Source organism: Dasypus novemcinctus, chromosome 13 (assembly GCF_030445035.2).
Source record: "Dasypus novemcinctus isolate mDasNov1 chromosome 13, mDasNov1.1.hap2, whole genome shotgun sequence".
NCBI classification, from domain to species: domain Eukaryota; kingdom Metazoa; phylum Chordata; class Mammalia; order Cingulata; family Dasypodidae; genus Dasypus; species Dasypus novemcinctus.
Window position 1 is genome coordinate 80,302,521 of NC_080685.1, and position 20,818 is coordinate 80,323,338.

At 39.1% G+C, this 20,818-nt stretch overlaps 1 protein-coding gene and 1 pseudogene across 4 annotated transcripts in view; one reads left to right on the top strand and one right to left on the bottom strand.

Annotated features, from left to right (window-relative positions):
* Positions 1–20,818, top strand: part of LOC101420575 (complement factor H-like) — a 103,363-nt gene that overhangs the window by 26,781 nt on the left and 55,764 nt on the right. For all 4 annotated transcript variants that reach the window (XM_071207627.1, XM_058274905.1, XM_058274904.2 and 1 more), the window contains one exon: positions 20,548–20,730. In XM_071207627.1, the coding sequence (XP_071063728.1) occupies positions 20,548–20,730 (183 nt within the window). The remainder of the gene's footprint in view (positions 1–20,547; positions 20,731–20,818) is intronic.
* On the bottom strand, positions 12,008–14,681 carry LOC101419711 (exportin-T-like; annotated as a pseudogene).

Consider the following 20,818-nt stretch of genomic DNA (forward strand, 5'->3'; position numbering starts at 1 on the left):
GGGCTTGGCTGGGCTCGGTTGGGCTCGGGTCCCCCGCCCGCCGTCCGCCACGGCTCAGCTGGGCTCGGCTGGGCTCGGCTTTCCCGTCCGCCACCCGCCGCGGCGCAGCGCGACTTGGCTCTCCCGCTCGCTGCCCGCCGCGGCGCGGCTGGGCTCAACCGAGCTCGGCTGGGCTCGGCCCCCCCGCCCGCCGGGGCTCAGCTGGGCTCTGCTGGGCTCGGCTTTCCCGCCCGCCGCCCGCCGCCCGCCGCAGTGCAGCTAGGCTCGGCTGTGCTCGGCCCCCCCCACCCGCCGCGGCGCGGCTAGGCTCGGCTGGGCTCAGCTCCCTCGCCCGCTGCCCACCGCGGCACAGCGCTGCTCGGCTCTCCCGCCCGCCGCCCACCACCACGCGGCTGGGCTTGGCTGGGCTCGGCTTCCCCACCCACCGTCCGTGGGGCGGCGCGCGGCTCCGCTCTCCCGCCCACCGCTGCCCGCTGCCTACCGCGGCCCAGCTAGGCTACCCTGGCCGCCGCCCGCCGGGGCTCGGCATGGTGCTAGCTGCCTCGGCTCTGCCTACCCAAGGAGGGAATCCTCCACATGTAACTGGGATCTCCGTGTATATTTCACAGACGGATCCTCTTTGTTACCTTCCCTCCAAATTGATGTCCAGACACCTCCGGACCAGGAAAAATCCCGAAACAGCCCGGTCCCAAAGAGTCTTCGACGCCTCCCAGCCGATTCCCCCCTGGAGCTAGTAACCGGGAAGTTCACTCAGCCGCCATCTTGCCTCCCCCCTTTAAAAGTGTGTTTTTAAAATACCATATTATTTGAAAATTTTCCAGTTCTCTGCATGTATTGATTTCTAGCTTCATCCCATTTTGGTCAGACATGATACTTTTTATAATTTCAAATTTTAAAAATTTACTAGACTTATTTTGTGATCCAATTTGTGGTCTATCCTGGAGAACAATTCATGTGAACTTGAAAAGAATGTGTATTGTGCTGTTTTGTGCTGCAATGTTCTGCATATGCTTGTTAGGTCTAGTTGATTTATCATACTCAAGTTCTCTGTTCCCTTATTGACCTTCTGTCTATATGGGCTAGCTATTGATGAAGGTGGTATGTTGAAGTTTCCAACTATTATTGTAGAGGTGTCTATTTCTCTTTTCAGGTTTGCCAGTATTGGCCTCATGCATTTTGAAGCATGGTGGTTAGGTGTATAAATATCTATAATTTTTATTGCTTCTTAGTGGAAATAAATATATAATGTACTTTTTTGTCTCGTGTAACAACTTCTGACTTTAAAGTCTATTTTGTCTGATATTGGTGTGGCTACCACAAATCTCTTTTGTTTTCTATTTAGAAAGTATCTTCTTTCATCCTTTCAGTTTCAGTATAGTTGTGTCTTTGAATCTAAGGTGAGTTTCTCATAAACAGCATGTAGTTGGATTGTCTTTTTTTATCCATTATGAAAATATGTATCTTTTGTTTGGAGACAACATTAACATTGAATGCTATTACTGCAAAGGCAGTACTTACTTCAGTCATATTGTCCTGCTGTTTCTATATGTCATATCATTTTTGTCTCTCTTTTCCCTTATTTCAACTTCCTTTTCTTTATAGTTGAAACTTTGAGATGTATTTGACTGATGCCTGTCTCATTTCTGTTTCTGTATGCTTTCAAAATATTTTCTTTGTGCCTAGCTGGGTTTATATTATATAATCTATATCTATAACCCACTAATTAAAAAATGTATCAATTTACCTTTAATAGCATATGCATTCTCTACTCCCATATCCCTCTGTTTCCCCTCTTTATGTTGTTTTTAGCCCAGATTACCTCTTTATATTTTATATTTATATTTCAGGAATTATGACTATTTCTTATTCAAATTGTGTCCTGACTCTTATAGGAATTAAAGTTAGTGTTATATATTGAGCCTAGAATGCTACTGGGTTTTGCTTTTATCCATTTAGTTACCTTTACTGAAGATTTTCACTTCTTCACACTGCTCCAAGCAACTCTCTTATCTTTTCCTTTCAAATTGAAGGACTACCTTTAGAAATTCTTGTAGAGCAGGTCTTTTGGTGACGAACTCTGTCAGTCTCTGTTTATTTGTTAATGTTTTAAGCTCTCCCTTATTTTGGAAGGAGTTTTACTAGATAAAGAATTTTTGGCTAGCGATTTTTCTCTTTCAGTACCTTAAACATATCATACAACTGCTGTCTCAACTGCAGGTTTCTGGTGAAAAATCAGAACTTAATCTTTTGAGAATTCTGAATATGTAACAAATCATTTTTTCCCTTGCTGCTATCAAAATTCCCTCTTTAACATTTGACATTCTGATTAATGTGTGCCTTGGGATAGGTCTAATAGGGGTTATTCTGTTGAGTATATTACACTTCTTGGACAAGAGTATTTATTTATTTATTATTAAAATTCTTAAGTTTATTTATGTCTTTCATAAGAATTGGGCAATGTGGCCATTATTTCCTCAAATATTCTTTCTACCCCTTTCTCTTCTCTTTTCCTTCAGGGACTCCCCTGTGTATGTTTCTATGCTTTGTGCTCTTTGTACTCAATTTTTTCTGTTCTTTTCACTGTGTATTCTTGTGACTGTAGGATTTCAATTTTCCCATCCTCTAGTTTGCTGATTCTTTCTTCTGCCTGTGCAAATCTGTTTTGTATTCCTCAAGTGTATTTTTGTTTTAAGGTAAGCAAGGGAGTAAAGAGTTTATTAGGAAACAAAAAAAAATGAGAAAAGTACACAGTCCAAGGCATAAATCACAGGCATGCTGCAGCGTGAGACATGTGTGTGGGGCTCCAGGTCAGGTCTTTTTAAAGTCTATCCTTCTCCCCATTCAAAATGTTGGAATGGGGCCTCAGCTGTTTGCTGTTCTGATTGGTTGCCCCACCTGTTATCTCTCAGGGGACCAATGGTGAGGCCTTTTGTTTGAAGGTATCTAGGACTTCCCTTTAACCCCAAACAGGATTTTTCAATGTTAATTTTAATTTTTTAAAAGATACTTAGATTATACAAATGTCACATAAAAAATATATGGGATTCCCATATGCCCTGCTTTCCACATCTCCCACATTTTTCCACATTAATAACATCCTTCATTAGTGAGGTATATTTGTTGTGATTGGTGAATACATTCAGAGCATTGCCACTAAGTGTGGATTAAAGTTTACATTGTAGTTTACGCTCTCTCCCACACAATTCTGTAGGTTATGGCAAGATTTATAATGGCCTGTTTCTGTCATTGCTGTGCCCAAAACTGGCGGGGGCGAGTCCAGGGGCCTGTGGGAAGAAGCAGGGGTAGGGGCAGGAGTCGAGAGAAGAATGGAGGCAAGACAGGGTTCTGATCAAGCCCTCACAGCGGGTGGCTCCTCACACTGCTGTGCCATTCTGGACAATTCCCATGTCCCAAAAGTGCCCCCATATTACTCCTGTTTTTCCCTCTCCCTGCCCTCAGAACCTCCCATGGCCATCACCTCTACATCAATGGTATGATTTCTTCCATTGCTAGAATCACAATGTCTATAGTAGAATAGTAGTAAGTCTATTTTAGCCCATTATTCATTCCCCAATCCTAAGGATTCTGGAATGGTGATGTCCACTCTACCTGTAATTGAGAGAGTGCTTATGATCTCATAGGGCTGATGGATGGGACTCTGTTTCTTGCAGTTGTAGACTCTCTCAGTTTTGTGGCATGGTAGTTTTCTGTCATCATTTCTATGTTAGTTTTCCTGGGTGAGACCAATGAACTGGAGAGTAGGTCTGATAAGAATATGGGATTCTTATTCCAAATGGGATTCTCATGGCTGGAGTTTCATGGGATCTACTGAAGTCTTCCCTTCAGTAGGTTTCTGGTGGGATTCCACAGCCATGTGGTCTGATGGCCATGTTGTCTGCAGGGCATCACTGCCTTCCCCCCTTCACTATACTAACCTACCTCAATATAGTGCTGTGGATAGTATTTGTTAATGAAAATAATCTCAGGAAAAAACCTTGAACTGTGGCTTCAAATCTTATTTTTAAAATCACTACTTCCAGATGCTCTCAAAGACCAAAGTGAAGGAAGGAGAATTGTATGTGTGTGTACTTGTGTAATTTGCTCTAAACAGGTACATTTGTTCAGAAATACCTGAAGATCACAATTCTATCCTGGCCTTTATTTATATTGTCAAATGCCTTGCCAAATTGCTGACATTAAAAAAAGAAATAAAAATGTCAGTATTGGTATATATATATTTGCAGACTCTATCATGAAAATAGGATACTTTAGTATATTTCTTTTCAGGAATTCCATACGAAGGGTAATGCAAATCACCAGGTCTTTTATCCTATGTTTATATAATATATATTATATAATATATATAATATATATTTATAAAATACATTTATATTATTCATAAGATACATTTGACTATTCATATTTACTTACTTTACAAATGTTTTTAGAGTCAACCTAAATGTATGAGTCAGTTAAATTTTGTTAAAGTTAAATATCATTCATCTTCTAGTGTATTTTTAATCTCCATTATTGTGCTGTTATATTTCTGCTTAAACTTTCTAGTTCTTCTTTTTGTTAACTCATTGTCCTCTTAATACCCTTTAGCTCTACACCCACCATTAGTTTGTTTCTATCCATATTTTCCTTCATCTCCTTAAATAGATTTAGGAGATTTGTCTGGACTTCTTTGATCATTTGTTCCAAAGTCTGTGACTCCTATTAAGATTTTTTCTTCCTGGAAATCTATTAGTCTTTATTGCTTGCCCAAATTATGACACATATACAGATCAGTTTGAATCTGTGAGTAGGAAGACACATAAATTAAGGTTAGTTTGCCATTACTGATTTAACATTATCTGAGTATATTTCAAAAAATACTTCCTCAGGTATGAGGTAACAGTTCTTTAAGATTTTCTTTATAGTAATAGAGTTTTCAGCCATTGTTAGCTTTTCCCCCAATTCAGATTCCTGAAATTGTTGTTTTAAAATAATAAACTTTTAAAAAAGAGTTTATAAATTACAGAAAAGTTACATAAAAAATATAAGGGATTCCCATATACCCCACTCCCTCTCCCTCCCACATCTTCCCATATTAATAACATCTTACATTTATGTGGTACATTTGTTACAATTAATAAATATTGAAGCATTATTGCTAAACAAAGTCTAGAGTTTACATGGAATTCCAATGCGTTAAAGATGCTCTGTGTTCCAGCCATTATTCCTTCCTCTTCCCCTTAGAACCTTTAAACACCATTATCTTTATAACAATGTCACATGTTCTTCCATTAGTAAATATTAATAAGTTTATTTTGTCTGTGGTTGCATTGCCCCCTTATGTTTGTTCATTCCTCAGCCTTAAGGATTTGGGCATGGTGATGCCACTTTGCTTCATATTGAGAGTGTGCTTAGATCTTATGGGGCAGTTGGAAGGAATTGTCTTGCTTGTCTTCTGAAATTCAGGACTCAACCGGCAAATGAACAAATCAAAGATTTAAGTATCTGAGATTATATTAAATGAATATACTGCTAATTATAGGCTCAAAAAAGGGGTAGAAGAATCATGTGTAGAGAAATTATAAATGAATCTTACTCTGTTACATTGGGGAAATAGGTTGCATATACTTCAAGGTAAGGCCCATGAACAGGGTGCTGAATTCAAGGGATATTTGCCTTGCCTCTAGTGTCTGAATGGCTCTAGAGCCCTCAGAGCATCCCTATTTGAGACTTTGTTCACAGTAGCAGTTAATGAGATCTTCCTGAGACATGCATATGTGTAACCTCTGCAATGACCTCCCAAATAATTTTGAAATCTCTTAGCTATAAAAATGCTTTTGTATTTTATGTTTCCCCCTTTTGATCAGTCTTTTTCCAAATGTATTACAAGTTGGTGTTTGGTATTAATCACTCAGTGCCAGGGAGGCTTATCCCTGGGAGTCATGTACCATGTTGGGGTTGAGGGGAAGGTAGCATGTCATTTTTTGCTGAGTTTGGCTTAAAAGGGGCCACATTTGAATAAAAGGAGGTTTTTAGAAGGTAACTCTTAGGCAATAGGCATTATTAGGCTAAGTTTCCATTAACAAGAATAAGATTCATAGTTACATGCATTAATATTGAGGGCTTGGCATATTGGTCTGTTTTCTTTTATTAGACACTGCCTATGTACTTGAGATTCTTGCCCTTCTATTTGAGAAAGTAGCAGGACTTCCCAAGATGGGAGTTTGATATTGTGTTGTTTACTGTGTGGGTCTCCAGCCACTGATGTAAAACCCTATGGCAAGAAGAACACATTCATATTCCATAGAAGCATGCCACAGGGGCACCCTTTCCCACACATCCCTCCCCACTAACACCCTGCATCAGTGATCCTTCCCTGCCATATTTTCCAAAAGAACATTTCATAATTGTATTTTCAACCACAGACCTCCACCTCCCCAGAGTTTACCTATTCCTTCCTTCAGCCCTCCCCCAATTCCATGAAAAGTCCAAATAAATCCTCCAATCCTGCTCACCCTCACACTACAGCACCATCGACCTCACTCATATCCCTGCACCGCCATCACTCCCATACTGCCAAACCAACCCCTTCCACCTTATCATAGGTTCTGCCCAGATTGAGCATTTGCTCACCACTTTCTACTCTTTTCTTTCTCCTTGTAGCCTGTCTTTGAGACGATCTCTGAGTCTGCTCAATATGCTTAGTTTATATCAATGAGGTCATGCAATATTTGTCCTTTAGTTATTGGCTTACTTCATTCAACATAAGGTCTTTGAATGCATCCATGCTGTCACCTGTGTCAATACTTCATTCCTTCTTACAGCTGAGTAATATTCCATTGTATGTATACACCACATTTTGCTTATTCATTCACCTGTTGATGGACATTTGGGTTGCTTCCAATATTTGGCAATAGTGATTAATGCTGCTGTGAACATTGGTGTAGATATATCTGTTCATGTTCCTACTTTCAATTTTTCTGGGTATATACCTAGTAATGGAATTGCAAGGTCATATGGCAATTCTATAGTTAGCTTCCTGAGGAACTACCAAAGCATCCTCCACAATGTCTGCACCATTGTACATTCCCACCAGCAGTTGATGAGTGTTCCCATGCCTCCACATCCTCTCCAACACTTGTAGTTTTCTGTTTTTGCTTTTTATTAATAGCTGCCAGTCTAATAGGGGTAAGATCGTATCTCATTGCACTTTTGATTGCTTTTCTCTAATATCAGTGATGATGATCATATTTTCATTTACTTTTTTGCCATTTGTATTTCCTCTTTGCTAAAGAGTCTATTCAATTATCTTACCCATTTTTAAAATAGATTGTCTTTTTATTTTTTAGATGTAGGCTTTCTTTATATATACGAAATATTAGACCCTTATTGGATAAGTGATTCCCAGATATTTTCTCCCATCAATAGGCTGCCTTTTTACTCTCTTGACAAACTCCTTTGAAGCATGAAAGTTTTTTAATTTTGAGGAAGTCTCATTTATTTATTTATTTATTCTTTCATTACTCATGCTTTGGGTGTAAATTTTATGAAACCATTTCCTACTACCAGATCTTGTAGAATCTTCCCTACATTATCTTCTAGGAGCTTTATGTTCTTGGCTTTTCTATTTTGGTCTTTGATCCAACTTGAGTTAATTTTTTATAGAGTGTGAGATGGGGATCTTCTCATTCTTTTGGATATGGATATCCAGTTCTTCCAGAACCATTTATTGATGAGGCCATTCTGTCCCAGTTCAGTGGGCTTGGTGACATTGTTGAATATCAGTGGCTTTATATGCATGGGTCTATATAGAACTCTCAAATTCAGTTCCATCGGTCAGTATGCCTGTTCTTATGCCAATATCATGCAGTGTTGACCACTTTATAGTATGCCTTAAGTTCAGGTAACATGATTCTTTTAATTTTGATTTCTTTTTCAATATATTTTTAGCTATTTGGGGCCCCTTGCCCTTCCAAATAAATTTCATAATTGGATTTTCCAGTTCAATAAAAAATGCTGTAAGTTTTATGGGGATTGCATTAAATCTGTAAATCAGTTTGGGTAGGATATACAGCTTAATGATATTTAGTTTTTCAATAACATGAACATGTACTATTCCATTTATTTAGGTCTCCTTTGATTTCCTTTAACAACTTTGTGTAGTTTTCTGTGTACATGTCCTTTATCCTTAGCTTAGTTTAGTCCAAATATTTAATTATTTTAGTTGCTATTTTAAATGGAATATTTTCTTATTTTCATCCTAGATTGGTAACCAATAGCATACAAATATTGATCTTATACCCTACTAATTTACTGAACTCATTTATCTGCTCTAGAAGCTTAGTCGTCATTTTGGGGGCTTTCTGTATATACAGCTATGTCATCTGCAAATAGTGAAAATTTTACTTCTTCCTTTCCAATTTGTATTCCTTTTATTACTTTTTCTTTCCTAAGTGCTTGTGTAAGTATTTCTAATACAGTGGTAAATAAGAATGGTGACAATGGGCATCCTTTTCCCCCCCCAGACTTAGAGGGAATCTTAGCAACTCATCATTGAGTATGATGTTAGTTATGGGTTTTTCCTATTCAACCTTTATCATGTTGAGGAAGTTTATTTCTGTTCCTGTATTTTGAAGTGTTTCTACCAAGAAAGAATGCTGTATCTTGTCAAGTGCTTTTTTCTGCATCAATAGAGATGATCATGTAATATCTTTCTTTTGCTTTGTTAATGTGGTGCATTACAATGATTTATTTTCATGTGCTTAACATCCTTTCACACTTGGGATAAAACCCACTTGATCATGGTATGTATTCATTTGATGTGCTGTTGAATATGATTAGCAAGTATTTTGCATCTAGATTCATTAGAGAGATTGATTTTTTTTTTTCTTGTGGCGTCTTTATGTGGCTTTGGTATGAGGGTGATGTTGGCATCATAGAATGAGTTAGGTAATGTTCCCTCCAATTCTATTTTTTGGAAGAGTTTGAGCAGGAATGGGATTAGTTAACTCAGGAGTGATTGGTAGAATTCACTAGTGAAGCCACCTAGTCCTGGGCTTTTCTTGGTTGGAAGTTTTTTTTTGTTTTTCACTACATAAAATTTATCTTTTCTTATGTAAAACACGTATAACACTGACACCTACTTTTTAAAAAAGATTTATTTATTTATTTATTTCTCTCCCCTCCCCCCACCCCTGTTGTCTGTTCTCTGTGTCTATTTGCTATGTCTTCTTTGTCTGCTTATGTTGTGGTCAGAGGCATGGGAATCTGTGTTTCTTTTTGTTGTGTCATCTTGTTGTGTCAGCTCTCCATGTGCGTGGTGCCATTATTGGGCAGGCTGCACTTTCTTTCACACTGGGCGGCTCTCCTTACGAGACGCACTCCTTATGTGTGGAGTTCTCCTATGTGGAGGACACCCCTGCGTGGCACGGCACTCCTTGTGCGCATCAGCACTGAACATGGGCCAGCTCCACACAGGTCAAGGAAGCCCGGGGTTTGAACTGCGGACTTCCCATGTGGTAGATGGACGCCCTAACCACTGGGCCAAGTCCACCACCAACACCTACTTTTAAATCAATTAATTTATTAAATTATTCTCTTCTCTAGAATGCAAATTGGTATTGAAACAGTTTAAAGGCATGTAATCACTATCCACAAAAAAATAGTTTTGATTTCTGTATTTCCCCTTTAATGTATCTGCACGCACTGAAGGAAATGAAAAATTTCAAATATTTTATATTCAGCAAAAAGTACACAGTTTTCCACTGCTGTAGTCTTTATATAAGATTTGACTTAAAGTTTCAAATTAAAAAGAAAAAAGACAAACTAAGGTACAAGGATAACTTTATATAAAACAATGAGTTGGCATGAAAGCAATTTCTCATATTGTTGCTGTAGCAGTTTGATATAATTGATGAATTCCAAAAAGAAATATTGGATTATGCTTGTAATTTGATCTGTACCTGGGCATGATTGAGTTATGATTAGGGCACAGATAAAAGATGTGGTGAAGAACAGAGTTGAGGGCTTTTAATGTTAGAGTTTTGATTTTGGAGTTTGATGCTGAAGACTTAAACTGGAGCCCTGAGAAGTCAGCACACAGGGAAAGAGAAGCCAGCCCCAGGGAGGAAGGAAACTTGAAGCCAGAGTAAAGCAAGCCCCAGGGACATAGGAATCCAGGAAGCCTGAACCCTCACAGACGTTGTCAGCCATCTTGCTCCAAATAGACTTTGGTGAGAGAAGTAACTTATTCTTTATTTTTCTTCTTCTTCTTAATTTCTTTTAAATGTTACATTAAAAAAATATGAGGTCTCCATATACCCCCCACCCCCCCGACCCCACTCCTCCCACATCAGCAACCTCTTCTGTCATCGTGGCACATTCACTGCACTTGGTGAATACATTTTGGAGCACTGCTGCACCACATGGACAGTGGTCTACATTGTAGTCTATACTCTCACCCATTCCACCCAGTGTGCCATGGCTGGACACACAATGTCCAGCATTTGTCCCTGCAGCACCACCCAGGACAACTCCAAATCCCAAAAATGCACCCACATCACATCTCTTCTTCCCTCTCCCTACCATCAGCAACCACTGTGACCACTTTCCTCACATCAAATTTACTATTTCTTCCCTTACTAATCACAATAGTTCCCCAGAAGAACACCAGTAATTCCATTCCAATCCATACTCCATTTCTCCATCCTGTGGATCCTGGAAAGGTTAAGTCCAGTCCTCCTCTACATCAAGAGGGGGCTTAGATTCCACATGATGATGGATACAACCCCCCTGCTTGCAGTTGTAGGAACTCTTGTCTCCCCAGTGTGGTGGCTCATCTTCTTCACCTCTCTGTTAGCTGGCCAGGGCAAATCCAATAATCCAAAGGGCAGGAGTTGCAAGTCTGCTGAGGCTCAGGGCCTGGCAGTTACATGGACAGTCCAGAGATTCAGGTGTCCTGAGCACACACCAACCCAAACACCAAACACAGTTCTGGTAAAAGTAACAGAGGAGGCATGTGTAGAAAGGTCATATCTGAGTCCAACTCCATCACACCCAGGAACACAAATTCCAAAGTAGGGTCAACTGACATGGCCCTGAACTCCAGAGCCATCCTCCATGACCATAGAACCTGTGGGTCTCTGTAGCCCTCAGGAGAACCAGTACCTGGGTTTCTATCTACTTTGGCTGTGTCTGGTACCCTGCTGAGGCATGCATAAGCATTACCACTCTGATGACCACTCAACTCTTTTTTGGAGACTCATAGCCATATAAACTCATTCATCTTGTCCATTTTCCCCTTTAATCCAAAGTCAAAAAGCAGTTTTTAACACCTGATATTACATGTAGGCTGAGATATTCTGCTGGTCTGAGTTGATCCTTTTATTCAAGGTCTTTTTCTAGTTACATCATCAGCTGGTGCTTGGTAGTAATCCTTCAGTGCCAGGGAGGCTCATCCCTGGGAGTTATGTCCCATGCTGGGGGGAAGGTAATGCATTTACATGCTGAGTTTAGTTTAGAGAGTGGCCACATTTGAGCAACATGGAGGCTCTCAGGAGGTAACTCTTAGGCACCCTGCAGCTCTAGGCCTAGTTCATATTTCAGGCAAACAGGCTCATAATTGGAGGCATCAGTATCAAGGGCTCATTGTTGGACCATCCATCTTCATTGGTCTTTGCCATTGTACTTGGGGGATTATTGTTGTTCCCTTGGGGAATGTGATAGAAGTAACTTATTTTTTATGGTCTGATATCTGTAAGCTCCTACTCCAAATAAATACCCTTTATAAAAACCAACCAATTTCTGGTATTTTGCACCCCTTTGGCTGACTAATACAATCACATACCTGTACACAGGGAAAATTACAGTCATTTTACAGAAAAATCTCCATACATATACTAAAATAAACTCGTTACGTGAAAAATAAAAGACCAGTGTGAATGACACAGAGAAATCACATTTTTACAAATTAACTGAAATTTCTGATCATGAAGTAGGCACAAGGAAATCCTTAGGGCTTTGCTCTCTGGAAGAACATCTTTAAGTAATTCTTAAAAGCTTTAGTATACAGCTGCTGAAGTGCTTGACAAAATTCCTGAATTATTTCTGGAGCTGTTTGCAAGGAGGGCAGGGATTCTTGTTGAAGATACTGAACACCTTTGGGGCCCCATTTGAGATGAATTGTTTTCAGTGTCACTGTGCACTCAGATAAAGCTAACATTGTGCATCTGCCAGGTCATAGGTGTTTTATAGTTGCTAGGAAACATGTGGGGGCAATGTGCTTATAAACAAAATCAGCAAATCCCACTGGTCCACCTTAACCTCCCCAGAGTTCTACCAACTTTAAGAGGATGATAAACCAAGATTTTTGTGCAAGTGGATCTGGATATTCAACAACTCCTTGGATGACAGTAAACAATACCCATCCTACATTCTCTGCACCTTAATTTATTATGACTTCACTCATTCCACAACCTGTGACTTTGCAGGAAAGCAAAGTAACTCCTTCACAACATTTGCTTTTCTAAAGTAGCAGACTGGTCTTTTTTTTTTTTTTCTGTTAAAAAAAGTGGAGAACTTCAAAAACTGCATGAAGCAGAGGTATGAACATTAGTTGCAAAAATGAGGACACCTGTGTCTTAAATTTGGCTGATAAGGAATGAACTCTTAGAGGTCTTTTGCTTCACAATTTTTGAGCATATGCACTGAGGCAGATGGGATGTATGTAAGAACCTCTTCCTCTAGAAATATAATCATGCAATGAAGGAAAGTTTAAGCTCCATTTCTGAGAATATCTTTTTGTAAGGGACAACTGAGGGCTGGCAAGAATGTCTGTAAACAGTCCAGATAAACTTCAGAACAGCCACTTTGGCACTATTGGCAAATCCAATAGTAAGGTTGAGGCAGCCTGCTAGAGATGCCTGCTTTTCTTTATTTGTGCCAGCATCAATTTTTCCAACTGAGTTTTAAACTTCTCCGTTAGTGGAGTCAACAGACTCTTCATTTAGTTCTTGCTTCCTTTCTGCTGGGTATTCACTATTAACAATCAGTACTCATGAATTTTCATGAATAAATAACTGATCACCACTGCTCAACAAGGACCAGTAACCACTCTCAAGTGAAGAAAGCTCTATTCAGAATATCCTCAATGAAAGGAATCATTTGTTTATTGAGAGATTTGACAAATCTTGAAAATAGGGAGTGGAGGTAGCTCAAGTGATTATGTGCCTACTCCTACGTGGAGGACCTGGGTTCAGTTCCTGGTGCCTCCTAAAAAGAAGACAAGCAGACAAAGAGAGCACAAAACAGACACAGAGAGCAGATAGTTAGCTCACAAAATGAGGTGTGTGTGTGTGTGTGAGAAATAAGTAAATAAAAATAAATAAGTCTTAGAAAATAAGTAATCAGTTCTGCTCTGTACTTTTGCACTCTTATGCCGCAGACCTCTGTGATCTAAGAAAAACATAATGTTTTCAACTGTGAAAATCTTTTCACATATAACAACAATTTTAAAGAACTCCAAAGTCATGTATGTATGTCGATAAGCACTAACTCCTGATGTTACCAAAGTTCGCATCATAGCCTGCAAAGCACTTTTGAAACATCATCTGGTAAGTGAGCAACATGACATACTGGAAGAGCTTTTGCCAACATATACAGCAATCTTATTGTTATTCAGCTTCCATAGATCATGTTGTCTCCCAATTCTGCAGTGCCGAACTGAAAACTCTGCAAACAGAAGTCAGCAGTAACTCTGGTGAGACCTGAGCAAGTCTATCCAACAATATAACTTTAGTTGTTTTCTATGTTCTACAAACATGGTTTCATTTTCTCCCTCATTTTCAAAATTATATTCTTCACCATAAGTCAAATTTTTCATAATGGCCAACATGATTGCCTCTACATTAGCTTTTTGCTGATCCAAGAGCACTGTAAGCTCTTTTGAAATATGAAGAAAATAGGAAGATAATCATAAAAAAAAAACTCTTTTGAAATATGAAGATACTCATAACAAAACCCAATAATGTTAAAAGATTCATCTCATCATCCCCATGAATTAGTAGCTGCACCAAGAGTGCTACTTTTGTTTCAGTAGCCTGTGGTGCCTCTTGAGCATTCATGGTATCTTCAATCTCAATTAATTTAGTCCAGCTAACTTTCAATGGCTGTCTCCTACCACTAACCAGGTTAGAAAATCTGGCCAGGAAGTCAACATCTTCCTGATCAATGCTGAAAAACCCAGCAGACTGTAGTACTTGACATAGAGATTGTACTAGTTCCTTTTAATCAACAGGGTCCATTCCTTGATTCACAATTTCAGAAAATAACCAGTCACATGCATCTTCCTGTAGAACTTCTATTGGCATATAACCTAACAGCACATTTATAAATCTATCACTGGCTATAATGGTTAAGTCTTTCCAAGAGACATAAACCCCAATTACTTTAAGGCAATGACATGTCACCTCTGAATTCATACATTGATAATTTTGTAAGATTTGCTACAATGTTTCCACCAGATTTGGAATGCACTGCTTCTTCATGGTATCTTTTATTAGGGTATTCCTACGAGCCTCCTGTGATGTATGTACCACATCATGATCCACCAACTCTGAATCAATAGCCATGAGGATACGGACGTACAAATCGACTCCCCTTGGATTTAGGGTCACTACAGAGATCATGTAAAAAACAAACAAAACAACAACAACAACAAAAATATATATACCTTGGGTCATTTAGTGAGATAGTCTGTAACAAAGAGCAAGGCAAAAACATGGACAGCTTTATTTTGTATAAAGGTCTTTTCTGGATGGGGAGTCAGCATCTGAGCTTGAAGCCACCATACAACTGTCTCCCTAATTACCTGTTGTTGAATAGTAGTTAATTCTGAGTATTTGTACTTAACTTGATGTTCTAGTACTTGAAAGCAGAAAAACTTTATGTGAGCATCACTATATGTCTTCTGGGCCAAAACATCTGCACACACCTGCCAGGCATCTGGAGAAATCTTTAACTGCTCAAAATAGGCCTGGGCCTTTGTCTAAAGTCTGGATTAGCTTGTGGGTTCAGTCCTAAAAGAGCCTGTTCATCCATTTCTGCTGCTATACTTGGAGTTTTCTGATTAAGATAGGTGAGTCCTCTGATCCCACAGAAGAATCCACAAGCATCTTCCCCATCACTCCGTCCGGTTTCCCGGCCTGCTATCCTGAGGGTGATCAGCAGAGCAGAGAGATGACGCACTCAAGGAGAGGGCAGGTGGCCGCCGTCCTTGTCGCTGTCATCCTCTACTAGAGCCGCAGCGCTAGCTCCCACAACCAATCTGGCCAGGGCCGCGCGCCCTGCGTCCCCTGGCAGATTGTCTTACGTGGCGCAGGGCAAGCAGATGAGCCGGTGGACGGTGGGGTTGGCGCCCCAGGAAGGGAAAGAGCGCCTGGGCGGCTAAGGCAGCCTCCGCGGCAGCACAAAACTTATTCTCTCTTTGGGCACAATGCTGGCCAAGACCAGTAGCCTCTTGGAGAGCGCTGACAGTTGAGGCTAGACCTGGAAAGTTTTTGATGATTAATTCAATTTCACTACTTGTGATTGGTCTGTTGAGTTCTTCCATTTCTTCTTTTATCAATGTAGGTTGCTTGTGTGTTTCCACAAATTTTTCCTTTCATCTAAGTTATCCATCTTGTTGGCATACAAATTTTCAAAGTATCCTCTTCTAATACTTTTTATTTTTGTGGGATAAGTGGTGATATTCCCTCTCTTGTTTTTGTATTTTATTTATTTTCATCTTCTCTTTTCTTTTTGTTAGTCTAGCTAAGGATTTGTCAGTTTTATTAATCTTCTTGAAGAACCAGCTTTTGGTTTTTGTTATTTTTTGTAGTGATTTTTTGTCTTTATCTTTAATTTTGTTTAGTTTTGCTCTAAGTTTTTTGCTATTTCCTTATTTCTGTTTGCTTTGGGATTAGTTTATTGTTCTTTTTATAATTCTTCCACATGTGCAGTTAGGTCTTTGATTTTAGCTCTTTCTTCTTTTTTTAATATTGGCATTTATGGCTATAAATTTCCCTCTCAGCACTGGTTTAGCTGTATCCCATAAGTTTTGCTATGTTGCATTTTCATTTTCATTCATTTCAAGATGGTTACTGATTTCTTTTGCGATTTCCTTCTTGACTCGCTGATTGTTTAAGAATGTGTTGTTTAACTTACTGTGTCTGTGCCTATTCTGGTTCTCTACCACTTATTCATTTCAAGCTTCATTCCATTGTGATCAGAGAAATGACTTTGTATAATTTCAATCTTTCTAAATTCATTGAATTTTCTAGCATGTGGTCTATCCTGGAGAATGATGCATGTGTACTCAAGAAGAATGTACATCCTACTGGGATTTGGGTGTAATGTTCTGCATATATCTATCAGCTCTAGTTGCTCTAATGTATTATTCTAGGTCTCTGTTTCTTTACTGACCCTCTGCTGAGATGTTCTGTCTAATGGAGATAATGGAGATAATGATTGTAGAGACATCTGTTTCTCCACTTAGCATTGCCATTGTTTGCCTCATGTGTTTTGGGGCACGCTGGTTAGGTACATAAATATTTATGATTGTTTTTTCTTCCTGATAGATTATCCCTTTTATTAATGTATAGTGTCTTTCTTTGTCTCTTACAATAGTTTTGCATTTAAAATCTATTTTGTCTAATATTAGTAGTTACTCCCACCTTTTACTGGTTATTGTGTGCATGTAAAATAGTTTTCCAACCTTTCACTTGCAACCTCCTTGAATCCCTAGGTGTAAAATGAGTTTCTTTTAGACAACATATAGATGGGTCAGATTTCCTTATTCATTCTGCCAGTCTACGTCTTTTGATTAGAGAGTTTATTAATCCATTAATATTCAGTGTTATTTCTGTCAAGGTAGTACTTACATTAGCCATTTTTTCTTTAGGTTTATATATGTTATTTTGTTTTTATTTCTCTTTTTATCCTTATAGTTACTCTAACTAATAATCTACCTTCTTACACTCTCCTCTAATCCTCTCTCTCCTGTTTTTTCCTTTTGGTCTTCAGCACTCACTTTATTATTTGTTGAAAGGTAGAACTTTTGTTGACAAATACCCTAAATTTCTATTTATTTGTGAATATTTTGAACTCTCCCTCATTTTTGAATGCCAGCCTTGCTGTATAGAGAGTTCTTGGCTGGAAGTTTTTGTTGTTGTTTCTTTTAGCACCTTAACTATGCCATACCTCTGTCTTCTTGCCTCCGTGGTTTCATATGAGAAATCAGAACTTAATCTAATCGAGCTTCCATTATATGTGATGGATCTCTTTTCTCTTGCTACTTTCAGAATTTTCTGTCCTGAGCATTTGACAGTCTGGTAAGTATGTATCTGAGGATAGGCCTGTTAGGATTTATACTGTTTGGAGTGTACTGCACTTCCTGTACATGTACATCCATGTATCTCATAAGAGATGGGAAGTTATTTACTCCAACACTCCTTCTGCCCCCTTTCCCTTCTCTTCTCCCTCTGGGATACATATGTTTATGTGTTTCATATTGTCATTCAATTCTCTGAGTCCCTGCTGATTTTTTTCTAATTTTTAAAATCTATCTGTTCTACTCTCTGTGTGATTTCAGATGTTATATCTTCAACATCATTAATTAATTCCTACCTGTTCAAATCTGCTGTTATGTGTTTCCAACATATTATTAATTTCTTGCATTGTGCCTTTCATCACCATCAGACCTGTTATCTTTTATATATGTTTATGATTTCTTTTGTATGATCCCCCAGTGTAATTCTTACTATATTTTACTTCTTCCTTTACTTCATTAAATTGATTCATGATATTTGTTTGTTTGTACTTCCTTGGTTAGTTTTTCCATGTTTTGTGTGTCTTCCTGGTTTTCGATTTGTTCATTAGACTGGACCATGTATTCCTTTTTCTAAGTATGGCTTGCAATTTTTCGCTGCTCCTTAGGCATCTATTTAACTTGATGGGCTTATTCAGTTGATTAGCTTCTCTAGGGTTTTAAATCATTTTGTTTTGTTCCACTTGTCCTTGCTGATACTTGGTTCCATTTATTCTTTATCCTTGTAAGTGCCCATGTTCCCCTGAAAAAATATTAAGACCATAAAAAAAGGAAAGAAAGAAGAAGAAGAAGAAATAATAAAGAATGGAAAAGGAACCATTAAAGAGTCAGGAAAAAATAAGTAATTATTTAATGTAACATTTTTGTTGTCTTTGTATCTTTAAACAAAAAAGACGATTAAATTTTTTAAAAATTTAAAAATAAGTTATAAAAGTGAAAAATCATAAAAAATAAAAAGGAATAAGGAAAAAAAAAAGGGAAAATTATGAAATAAAAGACTGGGAAGATGAGAAGGGAAGAAAGGAAATGAAGACCAAACAACAGAGAGGTTGGATTGAAAGAAAAGAAAAGGAAAAGAGAAAAATGAGAGAAAGAAAAGAACTAAAGAAAATAAGGAGAAAAAAAGAATAAAAGGAAAAAAAAACCCAAATAGAGAAAACAGGCCTCCTTCTCAGACTACTAGCAACCATCCCAGGCTGCCACTGCTCACCAGTCAATCATCCTACAGCCTACCCTCCACAGGTAAGGTATCTGGATGTAGAGAAAAAAATAAAGAATCAAAAATTAAAATAAAATTTAAAAAACCTAAAAAAAATCTCAGTCTAATTTCCCTGTCTTGAGGCTGCTTGTCCCACAGTTCTCTCTTCCCCAAGGAGCTAGCTGGGTGCCTGACAACCCACTGGATTGCTCTCTGGCTCTCTCCTCTTCCAGCCAGTTGGACACCTGACAGTTCACTGTCCCCTTTTCCCTCAGGCTGGTTAGCATCTGAGAGCTTGCTGTCTGCCTCTTCTGGCTCTCCTCTCACCCAGGCTATTGGGCGCCTGACAGCCCACCTTCTCACAGACCCAGTTTCTCTCTCTCCCAGGACATGTGGGTGTGACAAATCTCCCTCCCCCTCCCTGGAGCCACTTCAGCACCAGCTGGTGTTTTTCCTTTTCCCCAAAATGGTTGAGATCCAGTCCACCCACTCTATCTCTCCTCCTCCTCTACTCCTTTCTTCCACTGAGCTGGCTGGGTGCTGGTTCCCCTGTGTGGCCAGCAACTCCTTCACCTGGAGAGCCTGCTAGGCACCAGGACACACCTCTGGTCTCCTGGTGGCTTTCCTTGCTCTCAGAGCCAACTAAGCCTGGTCTTCCAGTCAAATCCCTACCCCTGTTTCACACTCCCTCTAAGCTGGCTGGGTGCTGCTTAGTATGGCTTTAATTTTTTGCCAATGTCTAAGCATCTGATTATTTTGTTGTGTTAACCATGAAGGTCAGTTTTTCCCTTTTGCCTAGGGTTTTATTATAGATTAGTTATGTGTTAAGTTTCCTCTTGGATGCTTAGTTCATCAATGTTTAGATTTTCTCAGGTCTTCTATACCTGATTCTTGCCCTGGATTTGCATTACAATCTGCCCCCTTTTTTCTCTGAGGTACCAGGGGTCAGGTCTTAAACTTACGACCTTGTATGTGGGAAGCCAGTGCTCAACCACTAACCCATGTCAACTATTTTTAGCTGCTTTTTTTTTCTTCCTCTATTGCTTGTTGTTTGTTTTTGGTTTTTTTTTTTAGGAGGCACTGGGAACTGAACCCAGGACCTCCCATGGTAACCAAGCACTCAACTGCTTGACCCACATCTGCTCCCTATTACAACTTTTTATTTTTTAAGATTTATTTATTTATTTATTTCTCTCCCCCTGCCCCACCCCAGTTGTCTGTTCTCTGTGTCTATTTGCTGCATCTTCTTTGTCCGCTTCTGTTGTTGTCAGTGGCACAGGAATCTGTTTCTTTTTTTGTTGTGTCATCTTGTTGTGTCAGCTCTCTGTGTGTGTGGCATCGTTCCTAGGTAGGCTGCACTTTCTTTGGCGCTGGGCTGCTTTCTTTACAGGGTGCACTCCTTGTGCATGGGGCTCCCCTACGTGGGGACACCCCTGCATTGCACAGCACTCCTTGCCGCGCATCGGCCCTGTGCATGGGCCAGCTCCACATGGGTCAAGGAGGCCCGGGGTTTGAGCCGCGGACCTCCCATGTGGTAGATGGATGCCTTATCCACTGGGCCAAGTCCGCTTCCTGTTTTATATCTCTTTGATTACTTATATAGCAGATCCTTCATTTGATTCCTTGTTTTTTTCCTCAAAACTTAGAATAGGCCTAATAAATATATGCTGAATTATTTAATGAATATTAGAATGCAGTGCAGCAAATAATAATAATGTAGTAAAGTTGATTTATTGATCTGGAAAGTAAATTAGCTTATTTTTGCATAGTGGGCATTCTTACAAAATGATGTAGATTCAACTTTTGTAAAGTAAAAACTCTATCTATCTATCTATCTATCCATCTATCTATTTATCTATCATCTATCTATCAAGACATACATTTTGATGGACCTATAACTCAATAGGTATTTTAAAAGCAAAAATATCATAAATACACTGTATCTTTAAATAACTACTTTAAGCGTTTTTTTTTTTTTTAATTGTTGTAGATTGTAAAGAACCTCCTCCAAGAAAAGATACAGAAATTCTGACGGGTTCCTGGACTGAACAAACATATCCGGAGGGTAGGCAGGCAACATATAAGTGCCGCCCTGGATATAGAACTTTGGGAAGCATTACAATGATATGCAGTAAAGGAAAATGGGTTTCTCCTTCAAAAAGAACATGTCGTAGTAAGTACAGCGTATATTTGTGACATTTATGAAAACTTTTAGTTGTTAAACTTAGGAAAACTGAGTTTGAAATTGCAGCAATATTGGC